This window comes from Falco naumanni, chromosome 5, assembly GCF_017639655.2.
Source record: "Falco naumanni isolate bFalNau1 chromosome 5, bFalNau1.pat, whole genome shotgun sequence".
Taxonomy (NCBI): domain Eukaryota; kingdom Metazoa; phylum Chordata; class Aves; order Falconiformes; family Falconidae; genus Falco; species Falco naumanni.
The window spans coordinates 15,560,176-15,580,366 of NC_054058.1; the positions used below are offsets into that span (position 1 = coordinate 15,560,176).

Below are 20,191 nucleotides of genomic sequence, written 5' to 3' on the forward strand. Positions count from 1 at the left end.
ATTCCGATTTCTGTCTTATCCATCCTCATTATTAGAGTCTCTGCGACAAATTTCAAATGGGATTAAGCATACCAATATTCTATAGGACTAACTGCATAATCCAGATGTTGCTTCCAGAGGAATACATGAATACTTTAGATACTGTGATAGCTTTTGTGCACCTGTTATATACCATAAAAAAGTTACCTTTCAATGTGGTGCAATACAGGTGGGGAAACAGTGACCCAGGTAAAGGAAACATTTTCCTCTCTTTACTCTCCCTGGACAATTCTGTGGGGTGTGGTACAGCGTGGTCTGTCAGGATGCGCTTGAAAGGCCTCTTCACACTTCAGCAGTTTCCTCCATTCATCCCTTATAGATCACAGTTCTTTCAAAACTTAATTGTGGACTAGCTGCTTCTCAGCATGCAAGACCAAGGTGAAGGCTGTTTCTGTAGGCCTGCTCAACTCGGAAAGACTACTGTGCCCTCTGAAATGGGCAACTGATACTTGCTGAGGGCACTCTTGTGTAGTATCCAAGTGCTACACTGGAGCAGCCTTTAGTGATAAACAATGTGCACAGGAAAACATTCTTAAGGCAAAGAATACATCTCATTTTATGAAAAGGACCAAAACGAACTTTGAACTCCTAGGAAAAAATCCTAACAGTATTATGGTATCTAAACTTTCCCATTAAAAATATTTTTGTATGTCAAAACATAGATAAGTGCTGGAGGAAAACTAGTAACATTTGTTGACATTCTTGACATAGTGTCACATTTTATCTTGTAACAATAAAAATCATCAGAAATGTTTTTTTTTACTATGTATTTGCTAGAGTAGCTGTTAGATACACACACACCAAAAAGGGGGGGGGGGTATATTAAATTTTGGTATTTTAAATAGACCTGACTTCCATCATTCACACAATTTTCTGTTTTGAACATCTGCGAGCCTGCTGCTGCTGCAACTTTCTAAGGGAAGGATGTTAGGTCAAGCGAACCTCTGCAAAACTAGGCAGATCTAGGAAGCCAGTTACCAACATAAACCGTTAGTTACTATATTGCAGCAACAGTAATCATACCAATGCTAAAGCAATATAAAACTGTGGTGTCTTTAACTGGAGTGGAGTCTTAGTGCCAGCCTGACTGGCAGCAAGATTTCATGACAGTCCTGACAGCATTCAGCCAAGACAAGTAGCATGCCAGTATGTCCAAAGCCTGTGTCTTCAGCTCAGTAGAAGAAATCAGGAGTATAATAGCTTGTGTATTTCTGTTCTACTCTCCCAGAATCTTCTTTGTAGTAAGATTTTAAATTTGCCAACACTTAATAACCAAAAAAAAGTAAATTTAAAGGCAGGGAAAGTGAATTCTACGTTCAGATCCTCTTAGGATGACATCCCAGGATTAATACATAGTAAAAAAAAATTAGTACGTAACTATCCTCAAAGATGAGTTGTTAGGACTAAACTAGTGAATTAGTCCAACCGTACAGAAACTGGAATACATGCCGAGTGATAAAGCAGGAGGTCACTTTTAAGAGAAATTAGCAGTGAAATAAGTCAGTAGAGAGGCACGCCTCTCACACAAAAGCAAACCAGGTAGTATCACATGATCACATGTCTAGACATCCCTTTTTGCAACTGCTACAAAAAGATGTTCACAAGACCCACATCAATGGCTTCACTAAGAACATTAAAACATTCCCAACTGCCTCACAGTTGAGACCCCTGAACCTTTCAAAGTTATTTTTGAATTTTAGTATTTACTGTGCTAGAGCACCAACTTGAATTTTTACAGTATGCAATTCAGATTGTAGGAGGTATTTAAATATAGATGATTTACAATAAAGAAATATATTCAAAGGAGAACATTTTGGTTCACTTACAGTCATTATTGGTCCAAAACAGTTTCTGATGCATTAACAGAATTTTTTCAGGGTTATCTGCTGACAGAAGTTGATGATGGACAAAACCTGTTCCCCCTTAATTTCTGCTCCACCCATATTCACACTTGGTCATCCCACCAGTTGTGAGAATTGTGGTTGGAAGACTGAAGGCTATACAGGCCAATGGCATCTATGATCATGCAAACCATATCCAAGAGCCAATTTCTGACACAACTCTCATATATTCAAGTAACAACAACAACTAAAAGCTGTAAGTCAAAGTAGCTAGAACCCTACAAACACTCTCCTCTTTGATAAGAATCAGAGATACAATGAACCTTTAGAGCATAATTCTTTAATGTAGTTTCTTGTGGAGTCTGAGAGGTAAATCATTCAGATGTATATCTGTATTTCAAGAAAAAAGTTAGACCACATTGAGATACATTATAGTCTTGATTTCAATTACAGAACATGGTTTCATAAAATGATGTAAAAATGTTTGAGTATTATAGAAATCTGATTCCTGCTCCAAACTGAACACCATCACATATCCTGAAAAGAAACAAATAATAAACAACGTAAGTGATAGGTAAGTTACTGATGAAATTAAAATCAATTCTCCCTATCCTCAATTTCCCAAGCTTTTCAATCTTTGGGAAGTTACAATACAAATACTAGCTGATAAAGGCTTTTTAAAATAAATACCCTGCCAATCTGTCATCCATATGGAGTATTTACATCTGCAAAGTAAAAACCATAGTTTTCAAATTGCCATTATTCACATTTCACATGAATGACAGGTAGAAGCATAATCCAAGTCCTATACAAAATACAGAGTATCTCACAGAGTATTCACAGGCAAGAACAGGCTCCTTGAAGCTTTTTTTACTGTGTACTGTAATATTTGCTTGATGTAGGATAACTGGCTGCTAACAAATTAATTTGTTCTCCCTTTCTCTTTATAGTTAATCTTGTTTTTGTTCTTCAAGCAAAGATATTAAACTAGGTATTTATCTGATCATTTGATTTTGGAAGGCTCAAGAAAATCCCATGAGCTGTTTGAGCGATCATTTCACCTAAACAAAATCTGCTACACAGCTATTCAGACATTTCAACAGCTGATCTCAAGTTTGAACTTTGAAACTTGACAAACACAATCTTAAACCAAGAAGTACTGTGAAACCAACAGGAATATAGAGATCTGAAAAAAGAGTATCAAGTGCTGAAAAATCTCTAAATTGGCAAAGAGCAAACAAAATTAAAAGGCAGCAATTCTCTCTGACAAAACCAGACAGAAGTGCAGTAATCTTTAAAACCAGTTAACTAACAAAATTGGTGTAAAAAACTAACCTGTCACCGGACTGTACTCCCATGGGGAAACAGTAGTTAAGCTCTAATCTAGCAATGTTTCCAAGTCGAAGCACTATGCCGGCACCGTAAGACCACCGGATATACTCTGCCAGCTTCTGCAGATGAGCTCTGGGACCATCACCTGAAAGCAAACCAGCAGCAGAACAAGCATCAAAGTTGATTGTCAGGGTGGTCAAAGGCTAACTGGGTTTTCAGAGGTAGAAGACACACTACTTAGGAGCATCTCCTGCAGATTCAAAATGTATGTACTACCCACAACTCTCAAATGCCAAGTACCTTGGACTCAAACTACTATGGTTTTGCTGGTTGATCTTCATTTCCCATCGCAGGGTACCTACTTGCATGAATCTGGAAACAAGTACCAAACACGTAAATGTCTTTAGTGGGTCTCTATTAGTTTTGAAGTTAATTAATCTGCTTTTCAATTGTGCATAAAGTGTTTCACTCCCATACGGACGCCACCTCTCTTCCATCAAGCGAGGCAGACATCAAACACTATATCCCAAAATTAACTGAAATTATATTGAAAAGTCATACACAATTGGTGATGGGAGAAAAAAACCCCGAAGGCACATCAGCTACCACACCCGCATCTACACTCTAATGCCACCACTTTTTATTTAGTTAATCCCAGTAAACACTGGAATCCCACTAAAACATCATCTTCCAATCTCCCTTCAGAACGGTGTAAGCAGCAGGTATAAATCAATTACCACACTGGTCTCTGAACTTCACCAATTCACAGATACTACTGTCACCACCCCAGCTCTCTTTTCCACAAGTTGTGCTAGACTTTCTGTAAAAAGCTAAAAAAAATACTGCCAATCTGTCAAATATACAAGTTAATAGCAGCAGCTTTTTGACAGGCACCAAAATATACATAGTAAACAAACTGCTTCTGAGTAAACAGGCACAGAACAGCTCTCATCATCTTTTTACTTTTACATATGTAGACAAGCAGGTTTTGTTGTATACAATTCTATCGAGTCTTACCATAATTGAGATTGCAGAGGTTTCCGGCATTAAGGAAGAAATGTGTTCGGAAAAGGTCTCCAAACCCTCCCCGGCCTGGCCGGAAAGGCAGAGGGGTGTACAGATGCAAGCCTCCAGCCCAGTAGGCTTCTCCTCCCAGGTAATCACCTATTTAGGTAAAATGTTGAGATAAAAACATTTACTGTGGAATATATTAAAAGAACCAGTTGTTAAAGGTATGAGAACGCATCCTTAAGTTGTTTTACATTACACTTCTATCCTTTACAACTCTTGCCATTTGCTTCTAGCTCTCTCCAACCTCACCACTATCAAGTAAAAAAATTAACACTTACGCAATTCTTTCAACCTACCAAGTGAAGTGCCCTTTTGCTTCATTCCCTCACTGGAACAGCCTGAGGCACACACCTACTTGTGGTTCATCAGAGACTACCTCCTGAACATCTCTGAAATACTTGCCTTCATTTTAAAAACGGGAAATTTATGCAATTAAGTTATTAGTTTTAAAATATACTGAATACTGAATCCACTGATAATAGCAGGTCATCAGCAGGGTAAGGAATAGAACTGAGGAAGCTTCTGGCTGTCAAAACACCTTTGTTCATCATGTAATCTTTCCCCTAAGCTCCCTGAACATATGCTGTATCACACAGAGATTGAACGTGACTGTTGCTATAACCATCATTCAGGAACTTTTTCAACTTGAAGATTGCTTACTAATTAAAGTGACATACTGGAAGTATGCAAGTCTGAACAACGCACTTGGTTTACAAAATTAGCTTATGGCTTAATGAAGAACTACTGGGCTTTATTCCATTGTGAACTAATATATAAGGACAGATCAAAGACATAACACTTCTCAGATTAAAAGTGCAGAATGAGTGCAATGATTTTTAAGATATACAAAGCTTGGGGACAGAACTGGAGACTGTCACACACTGATATTTACAGTATTGTCAGAGGAGCAGGATGTAAAAGTTTCAGACCTTCACTCTGCGGTCCAATGCTGTACATACTGAATCCACGCACACTTGTTGGTCCACCAAGGTAAAACCTAGTGAATACAGTCAAATTTAATTTAATGCTTCACTTGAAAGGATGTATTTGAAAATACCTAGCCATACCTCTAACATTGCTTTTCAGAGTTACAGGTAACTTTGTAACGCATTTAGTAAAGTCTATTTAAAGAAATATAAAAAATCATATCTAAATCTAAACCACGTATTTGCAAAAAAATCAAAATAAATAGAAGTATTAAAAATAAAAATCAGTCTTCCGTTACTTACAAAGATCAAAGCAGAAAGATTCTCAGCACCAAAGAATCAGAAATATTGTAGTTAAGATCTATCACATGTGAAGTTGACACCTAGTATTTACTGTAAATAAATGTAAGTCTAAATGATTTATTTAAACACAGGCATTAGAAGGCAAAATTGTCTAAAAAGCCACCGTAGTTACAATAGGCTTTACTTCTAAAAACACCTACAGTTTTACATATGCCTGACACAAAATTTTGCAGATAGTAAATATCATTTTGTAACCACAAATATTGGCAGGCAGAGATACCATGTAGCAAATCACAAATTTAGACTAACCTAATACAAAAATCAAAACCAGAAGGCATGGCTTGAATACTAACATGCAATTAAAGCTAACTAGAAACATTTTAATCTCCTCAGAACCAGAACTACTACTGCTTCTCTCTTCTACTATAGAGTTTTCTTTATACATTACCTGGGTTGACTGAAAAACATAAAGAAACATTTAAAGAACTTGCCTGTCAGCTATACTGGATGGCTTTTCTCCAATAGGTACTAGCATTCCACCCCAAAGCGATGCTGAGAATACCTTTGGAGAGAAAAAGAAGTTGTTTATTAATATGTATTACATAATTTCCCCAAAAACACTCTTAGTAAAATTTCATTGCTCAGTAACTGGCAGAGTTCTCATTAGTCTGACAAAGTTGCAGATGATCACAGCATACGCATGGATATCACACCATCAGTAATGGTATTTTCAGGGAACTCTTGATCATTGCTGCCCTCTTTCTTTCATATGGTGCTACATCTTGAGGAAGTCAATGCAGCAGATTTGAACCAAGTGCTGCTTTCACAATAGCTGAAGGGAACACTCATCAAGCTCCTATTTTCTTATGCATTTTCATGACTTTTTTTCATTTTCAAGAATACACTGCTGACATAAATTACTCCTGGCAATTTTAAACCCACAGGAGGCTAAGTCCAACGTATAGCTACCAAAAACCGTACAATTATTAACTGTCTGTAAATTAGCCTTATAATTAAATGAAACCACCTTCTGCAACTCACTGTACTGACATCAAACACATATACTAAGTAGTTATCTATACAGTAATTCTTGGGAGCTAATCACTATAACAAATACATTTAATCGCTTGCTGCCTGCGTACCAAGTAGAAGTACTACTGCCAGATGGTAAGATCTATTGTCAATACTTAGGCTGAAGGTATTGGATAATGTCTCTAATTTTACAGCACCCTCCTGCTACCTTCTGCCCTGAGAGTCCCCAGATGATACAAAATTTTGCAGATGATAAATACTGCCTGCCATTATCAGACATAAGCTCATCAGGCAGCGTACAGCATATGCAAAAGTCAGTTCCACGCAAGTCTACACTCATGAACAATGGGTGATAATAAAATTATGTACACCACGTGATGAGACATGCTTCACTTTCATTCACAATGTAGGCATATTAGCAGTCATGGGAAAAAGCAAAGCCATGAAGCCATTAAATTATTTCATAGAAGAATACGCCATCTTTCTCAGCTGAAGGTCAGCAAATAAATATAAGATGATTACAAGTACGCTTATCAGGCAACGCCCTTTCTTCCACCATATGGAAGGTGCAAATACAGTGTAATAAGAAAGGGGTACAGCAAAGAGCCTTAAAATGCCCTTCTGTGTTGGCCTCATTGGTCTAACCCAAGAACTTCATTGCACTGAGTCGCCTCAGAATAAAAGCAGGAAACAGCAGACTGACAGATCCTTCCAGCATCAGTTGGTTAGTATCTGCACTATGGAAGTAGTTTGGAGTTTTTCAGTTGTACTGTTGGCATGTTAAGATTCTTCCAGTCTCCTAGAAGTTCTTCATCATTAGTGTACTTCTATAAAAACTATCAAGAGGTAGACATCTTCTCAATGCTTTTTTGTTTTTTGTCAGTATGTTGGGATGCAAATATTGTAACCCTCTGATTTTTTAATCTTCATAACAGAAGTTGCTGTTTAATTCCCCATTCAGCTATGAGACAAGAACTTACTGCACCATCTCCATGTGATGATGAAATTCTTTCTAAATACAGACAGAAGTATTTCTAGGATATATTGAAATTCTTATTTCACTAAGCAGAAAAAAAATATTTCCACCTAATACTAGGTCTGTGCTGTTAAAGCCACTCGAAACTTAAGGTCTCTATGTTCTCATAAGCAGCTGAAGTTCTTTAAACATGAACTTGGAGTTATCCTGTCATTTCCTCTGAAAGAAATCTAGGTAGTATACACAAGAACTGCTCTGCCAACCAAACCCAGTCTTTAAGTGATGATATAGGAATTTATTTCAAAACCATGCAGTGACTGCAAACCAATGCACTAACACAGACACCACACCATAAAATCTGTGACGTGTTCTGCCTATGGGGTGGCAGACTGGGGTCTCATACAAACTTCTCATGGTAACATGTTTCTTTTTTATTGGAACTTAAGTTTTTCATTGTGCACAAAATGTTGTAGTGCAAGCTTAGTGTTGTAGTGAAATCAGTCTTCCCATTCTTTCCCAATAATTTTACATAGCAGAAGTAATTACATGCCACGATACCAAAATTGGTAGTCATATATTCATAATTTACAATGACAAAAGAAATCTAAACCATGATTAGTCAGAATATTCATAACCAAGGCTGTAATAAGTTTTTGAAAAATCACTCAAGAAAGATCACAAAGAACAGACATGCCCAACATTACTTCTGAAAGGAAAAGAGTTCATATGGTTAACTGTCAAACAAGCTGTTCTTTCCAGAATGCCCACTTCTCAAGTGACTGCACATGCCAGGAACATCAGGTTAAAAATAAGAGGCTTTCACTTTCAAAAAAACAAATCAAGATATCTATGCCATCCATCTTTTACTTCCACAATCTTTTTCTAACCCATGGTGAAAAATCATCATAGACACAGATTCAATAATCTAATTTGCTAACTCAGATTAATTACTAAAATATCCTTAAAAAAATTACCGAATCCCAGATGAGTTGCTTATTCAACTGAAATTCAAAATCCTCTTTCAGAAAGCTCACGTCTCCACCTGTATAGCCAGCCAACTCCTGTAAAGACATGTTTATGAAAGCTGTAATGGGTATTACATGTTTCTTCCCTCTAACGGTTCATCATATCTGCATCAGCATAGGCAGTGTTTTCTGTACAAGAAATACAGATATACTGGTATGGAAAGACAACAGAATTTTGGGTCAATGAAAAACCTTGCATGACCCTCAGAACAATGAGCTGCATTTTTCTCTTCCAAATATTAAACCAAGCTATTGCTTTCTAAGCCATTTTGTATATGACAGCAAAATAAAATGGAGCAGGAAAATTCAGCACCCAAAATCAAAACTCTTACTGTATTTACCTAGATCGAATAAGATTTCAAATGTACTAAAGCAGGGCTGAAGACCCAGACAGTTGCATTCCACCAATGCAATTTGAAAATAACAAGTGAAGTGACTGAATCAGTGTTAGAGGCAGCATCTAACAAATAATTTGTTATCTAAACCCTGAATTATAACACCTTTCTGACTCAGAATACTTCACTGTTGCTTACAGGAACAGTAGCACTTAACAGGAACAGCACAGAGTCCCAATGGCATTTCAAAACAATCTGTTTCTAAAGCATCGCAGAAGTTAATGCTTCTGAAGTCTTAACCCATACAGCAGAAAAGCCAGCTTTTCTAAAAGCTCTGAAACTAGTAAGAGTGAAAAACATTTTCTGTGCCAAAATGATTCATGTGTATGGCGTTGAGAGTTCTTTTTACCCCGTCTCTCATTTTTAATTCTAAGACTTACAAACTTTGTAAGTAGCAACAGGACCACGGTCTGGTAGTCTCACATTACAGTGTTAGAAAACAAGGACTAATATCTACTGGAAAGTGTAGAGTAAATACTGTAAGGGATAATATATCTCAGTGAGTAAATAATTTACTGCTAATGGCAAGATAAAATGGAGGTGCTGTTTGACCAAATGGTATACAAATGAAAATTTGCCATCATAAAAAAGGTTTCATGATTTTAAGTGTCACACACTGTAAAAATCAAAAGTAAATACCGGTCATCACTGTCTCCTAGTCAATTTACGATTGAATTCTATCTTTAGACATTTCTAAGATGAACATCAATTAGGTAAATTAAGACTTACTCAAACACACTTACAGATATAAATACAGTAATAGCATAAGTCACTTAATACTACCTGATTAATTTTCAGCAAAGCCCCTCGTCTTGGCAAGATTGAGGAGTTCCGGGAATCAATTACCATGGCATGCTGAAAAAAAAAAAATCAAAAAAATATTTTTAGGTTCTCATATCTGTTGAATACCACAGAGTGACACTAGTATTTTCCTTCAAAACCTGTGCAAACAGTGGAAGACAACCACAGCTCCAGCTAAGGCTAGTGCAGCTTCACAGATCTGCGAATAACGTAGAATCACAGAATCATTTAGGTTGGAAAAGACCTTTAAGATCATCAAGTCCAACTGTTAACACAGGACCTACAGACTAACTTAGTTTTGAATTTAGAGGCTACATGAAATGCATACATTTGTATCTTTTGGGCATGGTACACACCAGAAATACAGCAGCAACAATGCCCCAGTGTAAATCATCAATTTTGTGACAGTAACCTGCAAATAGTTTATCTCCTACAATTTCTAAGCTACAAGTTAAAGATGGCAAGTGACCAAAAACTACTATAGGTAGGAAAGAATATTTACAAAGGGCACAGCAACTCTAGGATGAGGAAATTTACTGATCTCATCTTCCAGAAAATAAGACAATTGTGCAAAAAGAGAAAGCAGATGAGACAGAAGGAGGCCCTGCAGAAAGAACAAGCCAGCCTATGCCACAGTCAAAACGCAAGAGCCAACTATGAAAATACGTTTTCTCTCTGGACCTCCTGGATGGCTCTGTGTGAATGACCAAACCCAGCAAAAGATGTCTGAAGTAAAGCATAGTACCCACTACGACAAAAAGCTCCTTCAGTTCATTCGTAAGTATTAGATGACTCAAAATAATGTGTTTTAAAAATTATCATCAAAAAGTCTTACAGAGAGAGAAGATTTAAGAGAGTGTCCGCTTTCTTCTCGAACAGAAAAGGATGCTGTTCTAGCAAGGCAGCCAAGCTCTCTCCACACGCCCTCCCACTTCAGTGTGTGATTCGTCTTCCAGATTGGAAACTACAAATGAAGAATTAAGTAAGAAATTTTAAAAAATCTTGCTACAAAATTAAAATAAACATTTCCCTGAAAAATCTTTCTCTCTGAAGTTTTTTTTATAAGATTCTATGCTTTTTCTTTCCAAGCTTCTTGGATCTGAGAGAAACCCTTTTTCATTTCAGAGTAATACTAATTCTGCTCCAGCCAAGAGAGTTTCTCCAAGTAGGTACACACTACTTAATCCAACCCAAATGAAAAGTATCTTGAATTGGGCTGATAAAGTGAGCTAGGCAACAAGCTGCCTCTCTGAAATCACACTTTAAACATTAAAATTTTGGAGAAAAACACACTGGTATTTTTATATGGCCAAAATAAGATTGAATTCTAGCAGAAAGACTAAGGTGTATTACTTCTGTCATTTTAAAATTGCTGACCTCTTTCAAATAATGACAAGTTAGCCCTATGCACAAGTGTCTCAATCATTAAAAAAGTAAACCAAATATTTGTGAAAGCCATCTGTGACCCGAATTAAATCTAAATGAAGCATGTGTTCCACAAACCCTTGTGCTACACTTACATTGAATTCTGTTGATATTCCTCTATCCGTTTCACGAAGAGAGCTCCAAGGGAACTGTCCAGTTACTTTATACAGGTTAACTGAAAAACTGAAACACAACATTACTGGTAGGTTTGAAAGTGAAACTATGTAATTAAGTGGAGGTTTATCACAAAAACTTAAGAAACTAGCTCTGCTACATTATTAACAGACCCTCAGGAAAGAAATACATTTAATTACTACTCACTGGAAGATCTTATTAATTGTTTTATATTCCTTCACTAAAAAAAGAGTAGTACTCAAAAATGCATCCCTTACTTTCTTTCAAAGTTTCCAGGCTGTGGTTTGAAGAATGACAGGCCATATGAAGTTTCCTTTGTTCCATAGGAGAACTGGAAGGTTACCTTTTCTGCACGTCCAAAGAGATTTGGGAACTTGAGCCCAAGTACCTATAGAAAATAAAAAAAAACCCTCACAGCATTTCACAGTTTGTTGTCTTGCATCTTAACCATATGCTGAACGCAAGCATATCTATGATGAGAATGAAAAATGAAGACATTAAAAATAGCTGCAACTGAATGTGTTTTTCTTTTAAGTTAGATTTCTTTTTGCACTGGCAGCAAAAGCCATCACAACAGCACAAGTTACAGTTAATCATCCACTTTTTATTGCTGTCCAGTAGCTACTGACTTCATCTGCATTCTTGGTGTACCATCAGTACTGCTATTACATCAAGAAAAATATCCCAGCCAGTCTCAAAGCCCAGGAGAATAAGTCTCTGGCATAATAAGCAGCTGCTCTACCAACTGCAGACTTTCCAGCTGATCATCAGGAAAAGTACCCATCAGGTAGGGTTCATTGGAACCTCAGCAATAACCCAATGGAAAATTATCACTACAGAGTCACTTCTCCATATTTTATTTCTAGTAACAAGATACTCTTGCAATCAGTCCTGACAGCACTACAACATACCATTACAACTCTCCAGAAACTAGTCAAACACTTTGGCCTGTTCCAACATAAATTTCTTACATCCCTTTGGCAGTACTTGGCCCTTTGGCAGAAAGGATAGGGCAGGTTTCCTCCAAGCACGGACACTATGAGGACTGTTCTATTGTGGAGTGCTCTATTTTAAAAGAGCATAAAAAAGCTACCAAATCCTGACTGCCTCTGTCTAACAGCTATTGGAAGCAAAACAGTCACCTGAACTTTGTGATGATGGCTACTATGCAATTATCCAACTAACCAGAAAGGGCTATTAGGATGAAATACTAGATCTATAGGCTTCAGATGAATTTTAGGCATTAGAATAAATGTCAAATCTATTCAACTTTTCAGCAAACAATCTCTGCTGCCAATACCAGCATGTAAGAGTCATGCTTTTACATCACTCAAGTGTTTTGCTTTGCTGTAGAATTAAAATCAAATGGCAGGGGAAGCTGAGCACAAAAGAAACCAAAGTAGCTTTCAGGCTGTTTTCAAAGATACTAGAACCAACAAGGAGGACTCCCCACTGGTTTCATTCGGGTCATGATCCTCTGGACATTGCTCTTAGCAGCAGAGCTGCATAAGCAGCTCTCAACTCACTAATTTCCTATTCTCCTTGCACCTACAAAATACCATCACCTGAGTCATACAGAATCTTATCCAGGTTAAAAATACCTCTAAGAAGAAAAGGATGAGTCCCTTGATCTGGCTTATCTACCAGTCCCAGGCACAGCTGCACTGTGCACATGAGAAGGTAGGAAGGGTGCAAGAATGAGCACCTGAAAGCACCATCTGCTTACACCAGCACTTCTGTTAAAAGGACATTAACAGAACAGCAGCACAGCTGTTACTTTTTTGCGCCAACTGGTAAACATTTTTCACACAAGATTTTTAATGTGATGCATCCTTAACTGAATCCAGCGGGGAACAAGTTCCACTGTTTATATGGTTCTAGGAAACCTTACCCTTTGCAGCTCAGAATAACTGGTATTGGGCTAAAACAGTGAAAAACAAGAACAATTTTTAAGTCCTATACAAAGCATTTCAACTGAGAAGAAAAACACTTTAAATAGATCTCACAGAAACTAAATGCTAAACTCCTTACTAATTGCTCCAGTAGACAAAGCATCTTAAACATTATCAAGAAATAACGTAAAGCATTTTAAGAATTAACATACTGAGTTGGAAGTTACAGCATTCTTCCCTAGCTCAAAATAGGCTTTTGCTAAATGAAAGCATGACTAATACAAAGACTCTTTAGAGACAAGGGTCTGGCCAAGCCTCAGTAAAGCTGGATCAAGAAAATAATTTGGCTTGGATCACCAAATTCCTTGCTAGGTTTGAAACACAAAAGACAGACAAATATCAAAAGGAATTAATAATTATTTGAAATTATCCATACCATACTGCCTTCATTGTTGCCAACCATAGTGTTATAACTTCCAGTTAGTCTTCTCAGCTCTGTTACCTCAAAAGTTACATCTAAACCATTTGGAAGGGCATCATCTCCTACATAAACAAAAAAAAGTATGTTATCTTTAAAGAGATATTCAAAAACCACGGAAGGTGACTTGAATTACTTGAAAACTGGTTGAATTCAATTACAATAAAAGTCCACATTACAAAGAAAAATGGCTTGAGAAAAAGATGTCCTTTGGATATGAGTGGATACATGCCATCATAGCATGCCTGGCTTTAATCATCAACATGTTAGTTTAATTATGAAATAGTTAACACCTGTTTGCTACTTACCCACTAAAAACAAAAGATGTACACAACTTCTTATATTAGAATAAACAGAAATTAAAAACATGGCAAGAACAATGCTATCACTAGGGCAGGGCTCCCAGCATTTTGCAGGTAAGTGCTGATCAACAGAAACCACACAGTTCCCTCAGGGCTCTGGCTATGGCAGCTGTTCCAAAACACACCCGTCAAGGGTACCTAATTCTCCTTGAAGCAAATGGGACAGAATCCCATCACCAGCAACCTGTGGGACTGCAATGCATTTCCTTCTCAGTAACACAACTTCCCTCTCTGCTGAAGAGAACAACAATGAGTTTGAAAAGCAGCCACAAGCCTGGGAATACCAACTGAGCGTTACTGTGAAGCCTGCACACATTCAACTGCCCCATATATCATACAAGCCAATTTTTATTCACAAGCACTGATCCAGTTACTAGCATTTCCTTAAGCACCAAGGATGTGCTGATATAATGTCAGTAATGGGATGTGTAATACATGGAAGTACAGGACACATCTTCAAGTTTTTCCTCAAGTGTTCCTCTGAAACTCTGGACTGAGAGATGTGTACTGGAATTATTTTAGTGCTGGAAATACACTCATTTTTGCATGTATACAAGTAGTATTTATATACACACACATATACGCAGACACACATGCAAGTACATCTTCATAAGGATAATGGATGTAGACACATACATTCGTATATGTAGCACACCTAAATGTACATGTAAGATATGTAAAGGTATATGAGAAAGTAAGTTATATACACAAAAAATGTCCAGCCTCTTACACGGGGAAATATAAATTATAAGCAAGCACGTGTCCATATGTGTGTGACAAAACAGGTGAGGATTCATGAGGCGATACATACCTTGACAGGTATCAATCAGAACATCTACATGTCTAAAGATTCCTAGACGAAGCAATTTTTCACGCGCTTCATGTGATTTTCTCATCACCTACAGGATGAGACAAGTAGCTTAGTCATGGAATCATGGAATAATTTGGGTTGGAAGGGACCTCCAAAGATCATCTACTCCACTTGAGTCTTTCAGGTTACCAAAAAATAACTAGGATAAAATAGTTAAAATGCAGCTAAGTTATACAATATTCACAGATTTTGTGTACAAAGACACATATATGTACCTTCAAAACATATCACAGCCACTTTTAACACTTGAATTGATAAAGAAATAAATTAAACCCAGAGCATCTGGCTTAATTCCTACCTTTTGCTAGTATGCTTCCTAATTGTTTTAATATTTAAACCTATTACTCAAACAGGTTTCAGCAGTTAAAACTTATACACCTATTTACAGGCCCCATGCTTTTGGCAAAAAACCCAAACACCCTAATCTGTTTAAATGTAGACCAATTTACAGGTCTAATTGCCAGCCATACTCCAGAAGGAGTCACCACCTAAAACTGGAAGGACATACAGCCTAACTCCCACTTTGACCCATTGTGGAGATTGGTATCAATCATCTGTGCTGAGATCCAGTAATTCATCTTTAGCAAATTAACTGAAAATGTCACCTGCACGGTTAGCAATTCTCAAATGGAAGGAATGAAGCTGAGAAAGTATCCGAGAGTACTGTTAGCCACCTCACAACGTGAGCTGAACAAATCAGAAAATGCAGTACCTGCCAGTATTTCATATTTAAGTTTGGCTTTCATATCACAAGATCAGAATCATCATAAGATTTGACAAAGTTGCCCCACATCTGAAGGGAGTCTCCCAAAAGCAGGAAAAAGAGAAAATAGTAACCTGAATTTTTAAACAGGAGGTCTGATACTACTACAGTACTTACATCAATGAGATTTTTAGCCTTGAAAACATCAGAGATTTCATACATTATAATGTCATCTTTGGTCCTTCCAAGTCCTTCGAAGTGCACATGCTGAACTACCACCTAAACAGAACAGATGTTTAAACACAAATACTTAATTTGAATCTAATAACGAGTATCAAAAATCACCAACACACACAAAAATATTGTTGTCCAAATGAAAAAACATATAGATTCCTAGGATAGTCACTGCTAACCTACATTATCAGAAATCAGTGCTACTGACAATCGTGCAAAGTTGTTCCCTTAACATGAAAATTAAAGAAAAAAGAACTCTAACACCAAAGCTAATACTGGTTGTAACAGAAGAGACAGTAACAAACTGTAGCTGATGGGATTTTAGTCATAAGTGTTGTAAGGACAAATAAAGTCACTGCAGAAATAACACCCAGATATTAAGACACATTAACACAAAACTAGTTAGTCATTTCTCGTATCAGCTATACGTAAGCAAAGAGTTAAAGGAAAAAACAAATCAACCATCAAGCCATAAATATTTAAACTACTATTAAAATTATCACTGCCACTGGAGCATTCTAGTTTAAAATGCACATTAAGATCACTTCCATTATGAGGTTTTATATTTTCTTGAAATCATTCATCTTTTATATAATCATCTGAGGTAATTTTATCTTAAAAATCACAACACACTCCAAGTTAGCTGGTACAAATAGACTACAGTGATTGCATTTCCCTTATTTTTTCAACCTTTTCAGTGTATACAATTTTAGGAGTAGGTGTAAAAAAAAACAACTGCAAATGTTTCATGTATTCACTTGTAATAAAAACAGCAGAATAAGAGCAACCTAGCATTACTGCAAATTGCTTAAAGAAACCTATCAGAATATATCCATAATCAAATAAAAACATTATTACCAAGCTTCTAGCGAGTGTGATTCTGAATAGCACAAAGGAAAGGAAAATTTTAACAAGATAACAGTTGTTATCTCACCTCTCTAGCCTGGCTAAATATATCATGGGCCATGACAGACATGCTCTTACATGTAAACTACAAACAAACAAGTTACCATCCTCTGCTGAATTTAGTATTTCCCTCAGCAACATAATTCATGTTGGTGGCATTTTACCCGAAGCTGGCTAATACTGCACTCTAGCAGATTAAGGACAGTTGCTTTGTTTGCACCTAAGCGGTGTTGCAGAAGCAGTAATCTCTTATGAGAGAGAGGGGAAAGCAGCATCTGGAAACAAGTCTAGTAACTCAAAGCTGAATTCTAGTAACAACTACGGTACGGAAAAAAAATAAATAACAGAGACTAGACAACATCAGATTAAACTCACAGCATTAAATTTAATTCTTCCACATCTCAAACCATAATTTAGAAAGCTCCCTTAGGAAAAACATGCAAGCAAGGGTGTCAAGGCATTTCTCTTAAGAAAAAAATGAGCATGTTGTACAGGTACTTACATCTTTGTTTTCAAGAATTTCCTGCTTGGCCTCAGGTTCAACTTCAACCAGTTCAGCTTCCTCTCCCAAGGCACCAAAGTCTGGCCCACCCATTGGAAGAGGCTCCAAGCTCTGAAAGCATAAAAGAAAACTGAATTTAATATGGTATGTGGATTTATGATTTATGCCTTTTGCAAAGGAAAAAAATGTATTGTTCTTGATACTGTGCTTGTTCAGAACCTAAGGGGAAAAAAATTAAAAGAGAAGAACCCAAATGAGGGGAACGACGAGCACACTTGCTACCTACCTGCTTGCTGAATTTTTTAACAATAGCTGAATAGCTTCCATGCCAAATGAGTTCTCAAAAATACTTTGCACTTTTCACAAAATAACCTTATTTTTAAGGCATGCTTCCTATTTTATCTTTTAAAAAACAAAAAAAAAATCTAAAAAATCAGGGTGCCACTACTTAGTTTGGGTTTTGGGGAGGGAGAGGAGTGTTAATGTTGAACAATAAAAAAACACAAAAGGTGTTCTCAGCATGTTACTTCACATATATTTATATGTTTTTATATTTTAATATTTCCTTTAAAAGTAACCTTCCAAGTAACGCTCAAGAACCTCAGTCCCTATCCATCAGAAGTGTGCATTTTAATCAAAGTGGTTTCCAGCACAGCATGGCTTTATTTACTATACCTGAAAGAGTCCTAGAATAAGACTTATCAGAAAATAAAGGATTCAAGCATGAATGAGTAGAGAGTTACCTGCAAAAGCAGAGGTCAGGATTGGATAACTCTGTAAATCTACTTTTAGTCTTAAGTGACTAATACAGTACTTGCCGTATTATGTAGGGATAGTTGTTTTGCTGGAATAGTAAATTGCTATTACATATCAGAATCAAGTTAAATGAGGACACAATACTCTCTCACTCCCAGTAATTTTCAGGCAAACATGAAACGCTCTACATCCACACAATATTGTGTATCAGTTTATACTACAGATGGATACAAAACCCAAGCATACAAGAAAAAAAAATTTTAAACCAAAATTAAATTAGTCATGGTAATGAGATACTCTGGAGCCTTTACAAGCACCCGGCAGCTGTCCCTCAGTCTAATGAAACACTATGTAAAAGCCTGCTGCTTTTCAACCGGCTCACAGAAAAGACTTAATTGTACCTGGGATCTTGAGGAGTCACCCAGATCATTCTCAGACTCCAAATAAGTCAGTCACTCATTAATCATTCCTGAATTATCTACATCACAATTTTAAACACCCCTGTGCAGGCTCCCCACGGTTACTTTAAGGGGCAAGTACTTTTAAGTTCACAAGGTCTTAACATTTGCTCTGCAATTCCTCTGCTTTACAGTCAACAGCACTGCTGACCTTTTTCTGCTTTACACTGATACAGCCTGACTCTCTCACAACCTGTTTTACACATGCTCCTACACTTTTCCATAAAGCAGACTGCTCAATCTAGAATATCCTGAGAAATGCTTCTCTAATAAAGCCTTGAGGCATGGAGAACCCACTGCCTTCCTAAAGTACTTCAGAGCCTACGTATCCTTACTCTTTGAAATTATTTTCTGATAGTTAAAACACAATTTTCCTGTTGCCATTACAAACGCTACTTCTTGTCCTATCTGAACAAACACTTAAACCTTTAAGCTGCTTCTTTAAGCAATGGTATATGGATTTGGAGAGTCACGTAGCTCATCAGGATGGTCTCCAAGTGCTTCAGGGTGCGAGACAGGACAGAGCTCTTTAAGCAACACCACTGTTTACCAGGGAAGTGCAAACCTACAACTCCACTTCTCACCGTGCTGCCTGCAGCTGTGGGGCAGTTTCTCATTGCTTAGTGGTTTGGGTGTTTAGGGGGCTTTTTTATTGGGTTTTTTTTTTTTTTTTTTTCTATTTTGATTCCTACAACCAGGCTCTCTCCAGGCCCCTGCGGTAAGGTCAGCCCCGACCGTCGCCAGGAAAGCAGGAAAGTTCCGGGAAGGGAGGGCCAGGCCCCTCCAAGCACGGCGGCGGCCGAGCCCGTGCCCGGCTGGGTCCCTACCCCGCCGCCTGCCACCAGCCCGGCCCCGCGCAGGCCCCCGGCAGGACAGCGCTTACCTGCCCGGCTGCCACCCAAGCCTACGTGGGGAGCCTCGGGCAAGTCAGGGCACGGCACGGCGGCCCGATCCTGGTCCTGGTCCCAGCCCCAGCGGCCCGGCGCTCGCCCCCGCCCCGAGCCTGGCCCGAAGGTCGCTGAGGCCGTGCTCTCCCCTCAGGCCGTGCTCTCCCCTCAGCGACCTTCGGGCCAGGCCCCGGGCGGGGGCGAGCGCCGTGCCGCTCTCCGGCGAGCCCCTCCCCGCAGCCCCACGGTGCGGCGCTTACCCGTGCGTGCACGGTGCCCATGGCGGCAAGGGGAGGCGGCGGCCGGGGGCAGCGGGACCGTGCGAAGCGGGAGCCGCCGCCGCTTCAAGGCCGCGACACGGGGGCGGCCATGACAGGTAGCCCCGCCCTGCCTCCCATTGGCCGGAGGAGCGGGAAGAGGCGGGTGCCCCCCCGGTGCTTCCTCGCGGTGAGAGGGCGCGCATGCGCGACGGGGGGCGCGCTCCGCCGTGACAGGGAGGGCAGGACAGGGACGCGTGTGGGCCACCACGGCAGCCCCCGCGGGAGAGGGGCGCTAAGCGCCTCAGGGGAGCGGTGACGAGCGGGTACTCCCTTCTGCACAGCATATGCCCGTTACCTGGCGCTGCTGCCTCTGCCGTGTACATAACTGAGCTTTAACGGAGGAGACAACGCTTGTTTTCTCCCTCCTTCTCTGGTTTTGTGTTGCTTCTGTTCAAATACAAAGAGTAACTTGTGAACTAATGGATTGCAAAGAAAGAAGGGTTTAAACGATGGTAGCTTTCAGGTGCGGCTGGAGCATGAACAAGCATCCATTAGAGTAGCACCCTAAGTTGGTATTCTTA

General features: G+C 38.7%; 1 protein-coding gene across 1 annotated transcript; it reads right to left on the reverse strand.

Annotated features, from left to right (window-relative positions):
- Nucleotides 1-2,204: 2,204 nt before the first annotated feature.
- SAMM50 (SAMM50 sorting and assembly machinery component) lies at nucleotides 2,205-19,753 on the reverse strand. Its single transcript, XM_040595608.1, has 15 exons — nucleotides 19,611-19,753; nucleotides 17,250-17,360; nucleotides 15,785-15,886; nucleotides 14,845-14,932; nucleotides 13,630-13,736; nucleotides 11,559-11,689; nucleotides 11,262-11,349; nucleotides 10,577-10,705; nucleotides 9,724-9,795; nucleotides 8,495-8,581; nucleotides 6,004-6,074; nucleotides 5,213-5,280; nucleotides 4,230-4,376; nucleotides 3,216-3,357; nucleotides 2,205-2,417 (listed from the first exon to the last, which is right to left on the reverse strand). Exons 1-15 carry the CDS (start codon nucleotides 19,629-19,631, stop codon nucleotides 2,372-2,374), a joined length of 1,410 nt encoding a protein of 469 aa, XP_040451542.1. The 5' UTR covers nucleotides 19,632-19,753; the 3' UTR covers nucleotides 2,205-2,371.
- Nucleotides 19,754-20,191: the final 438 nt, after the last annotated feature.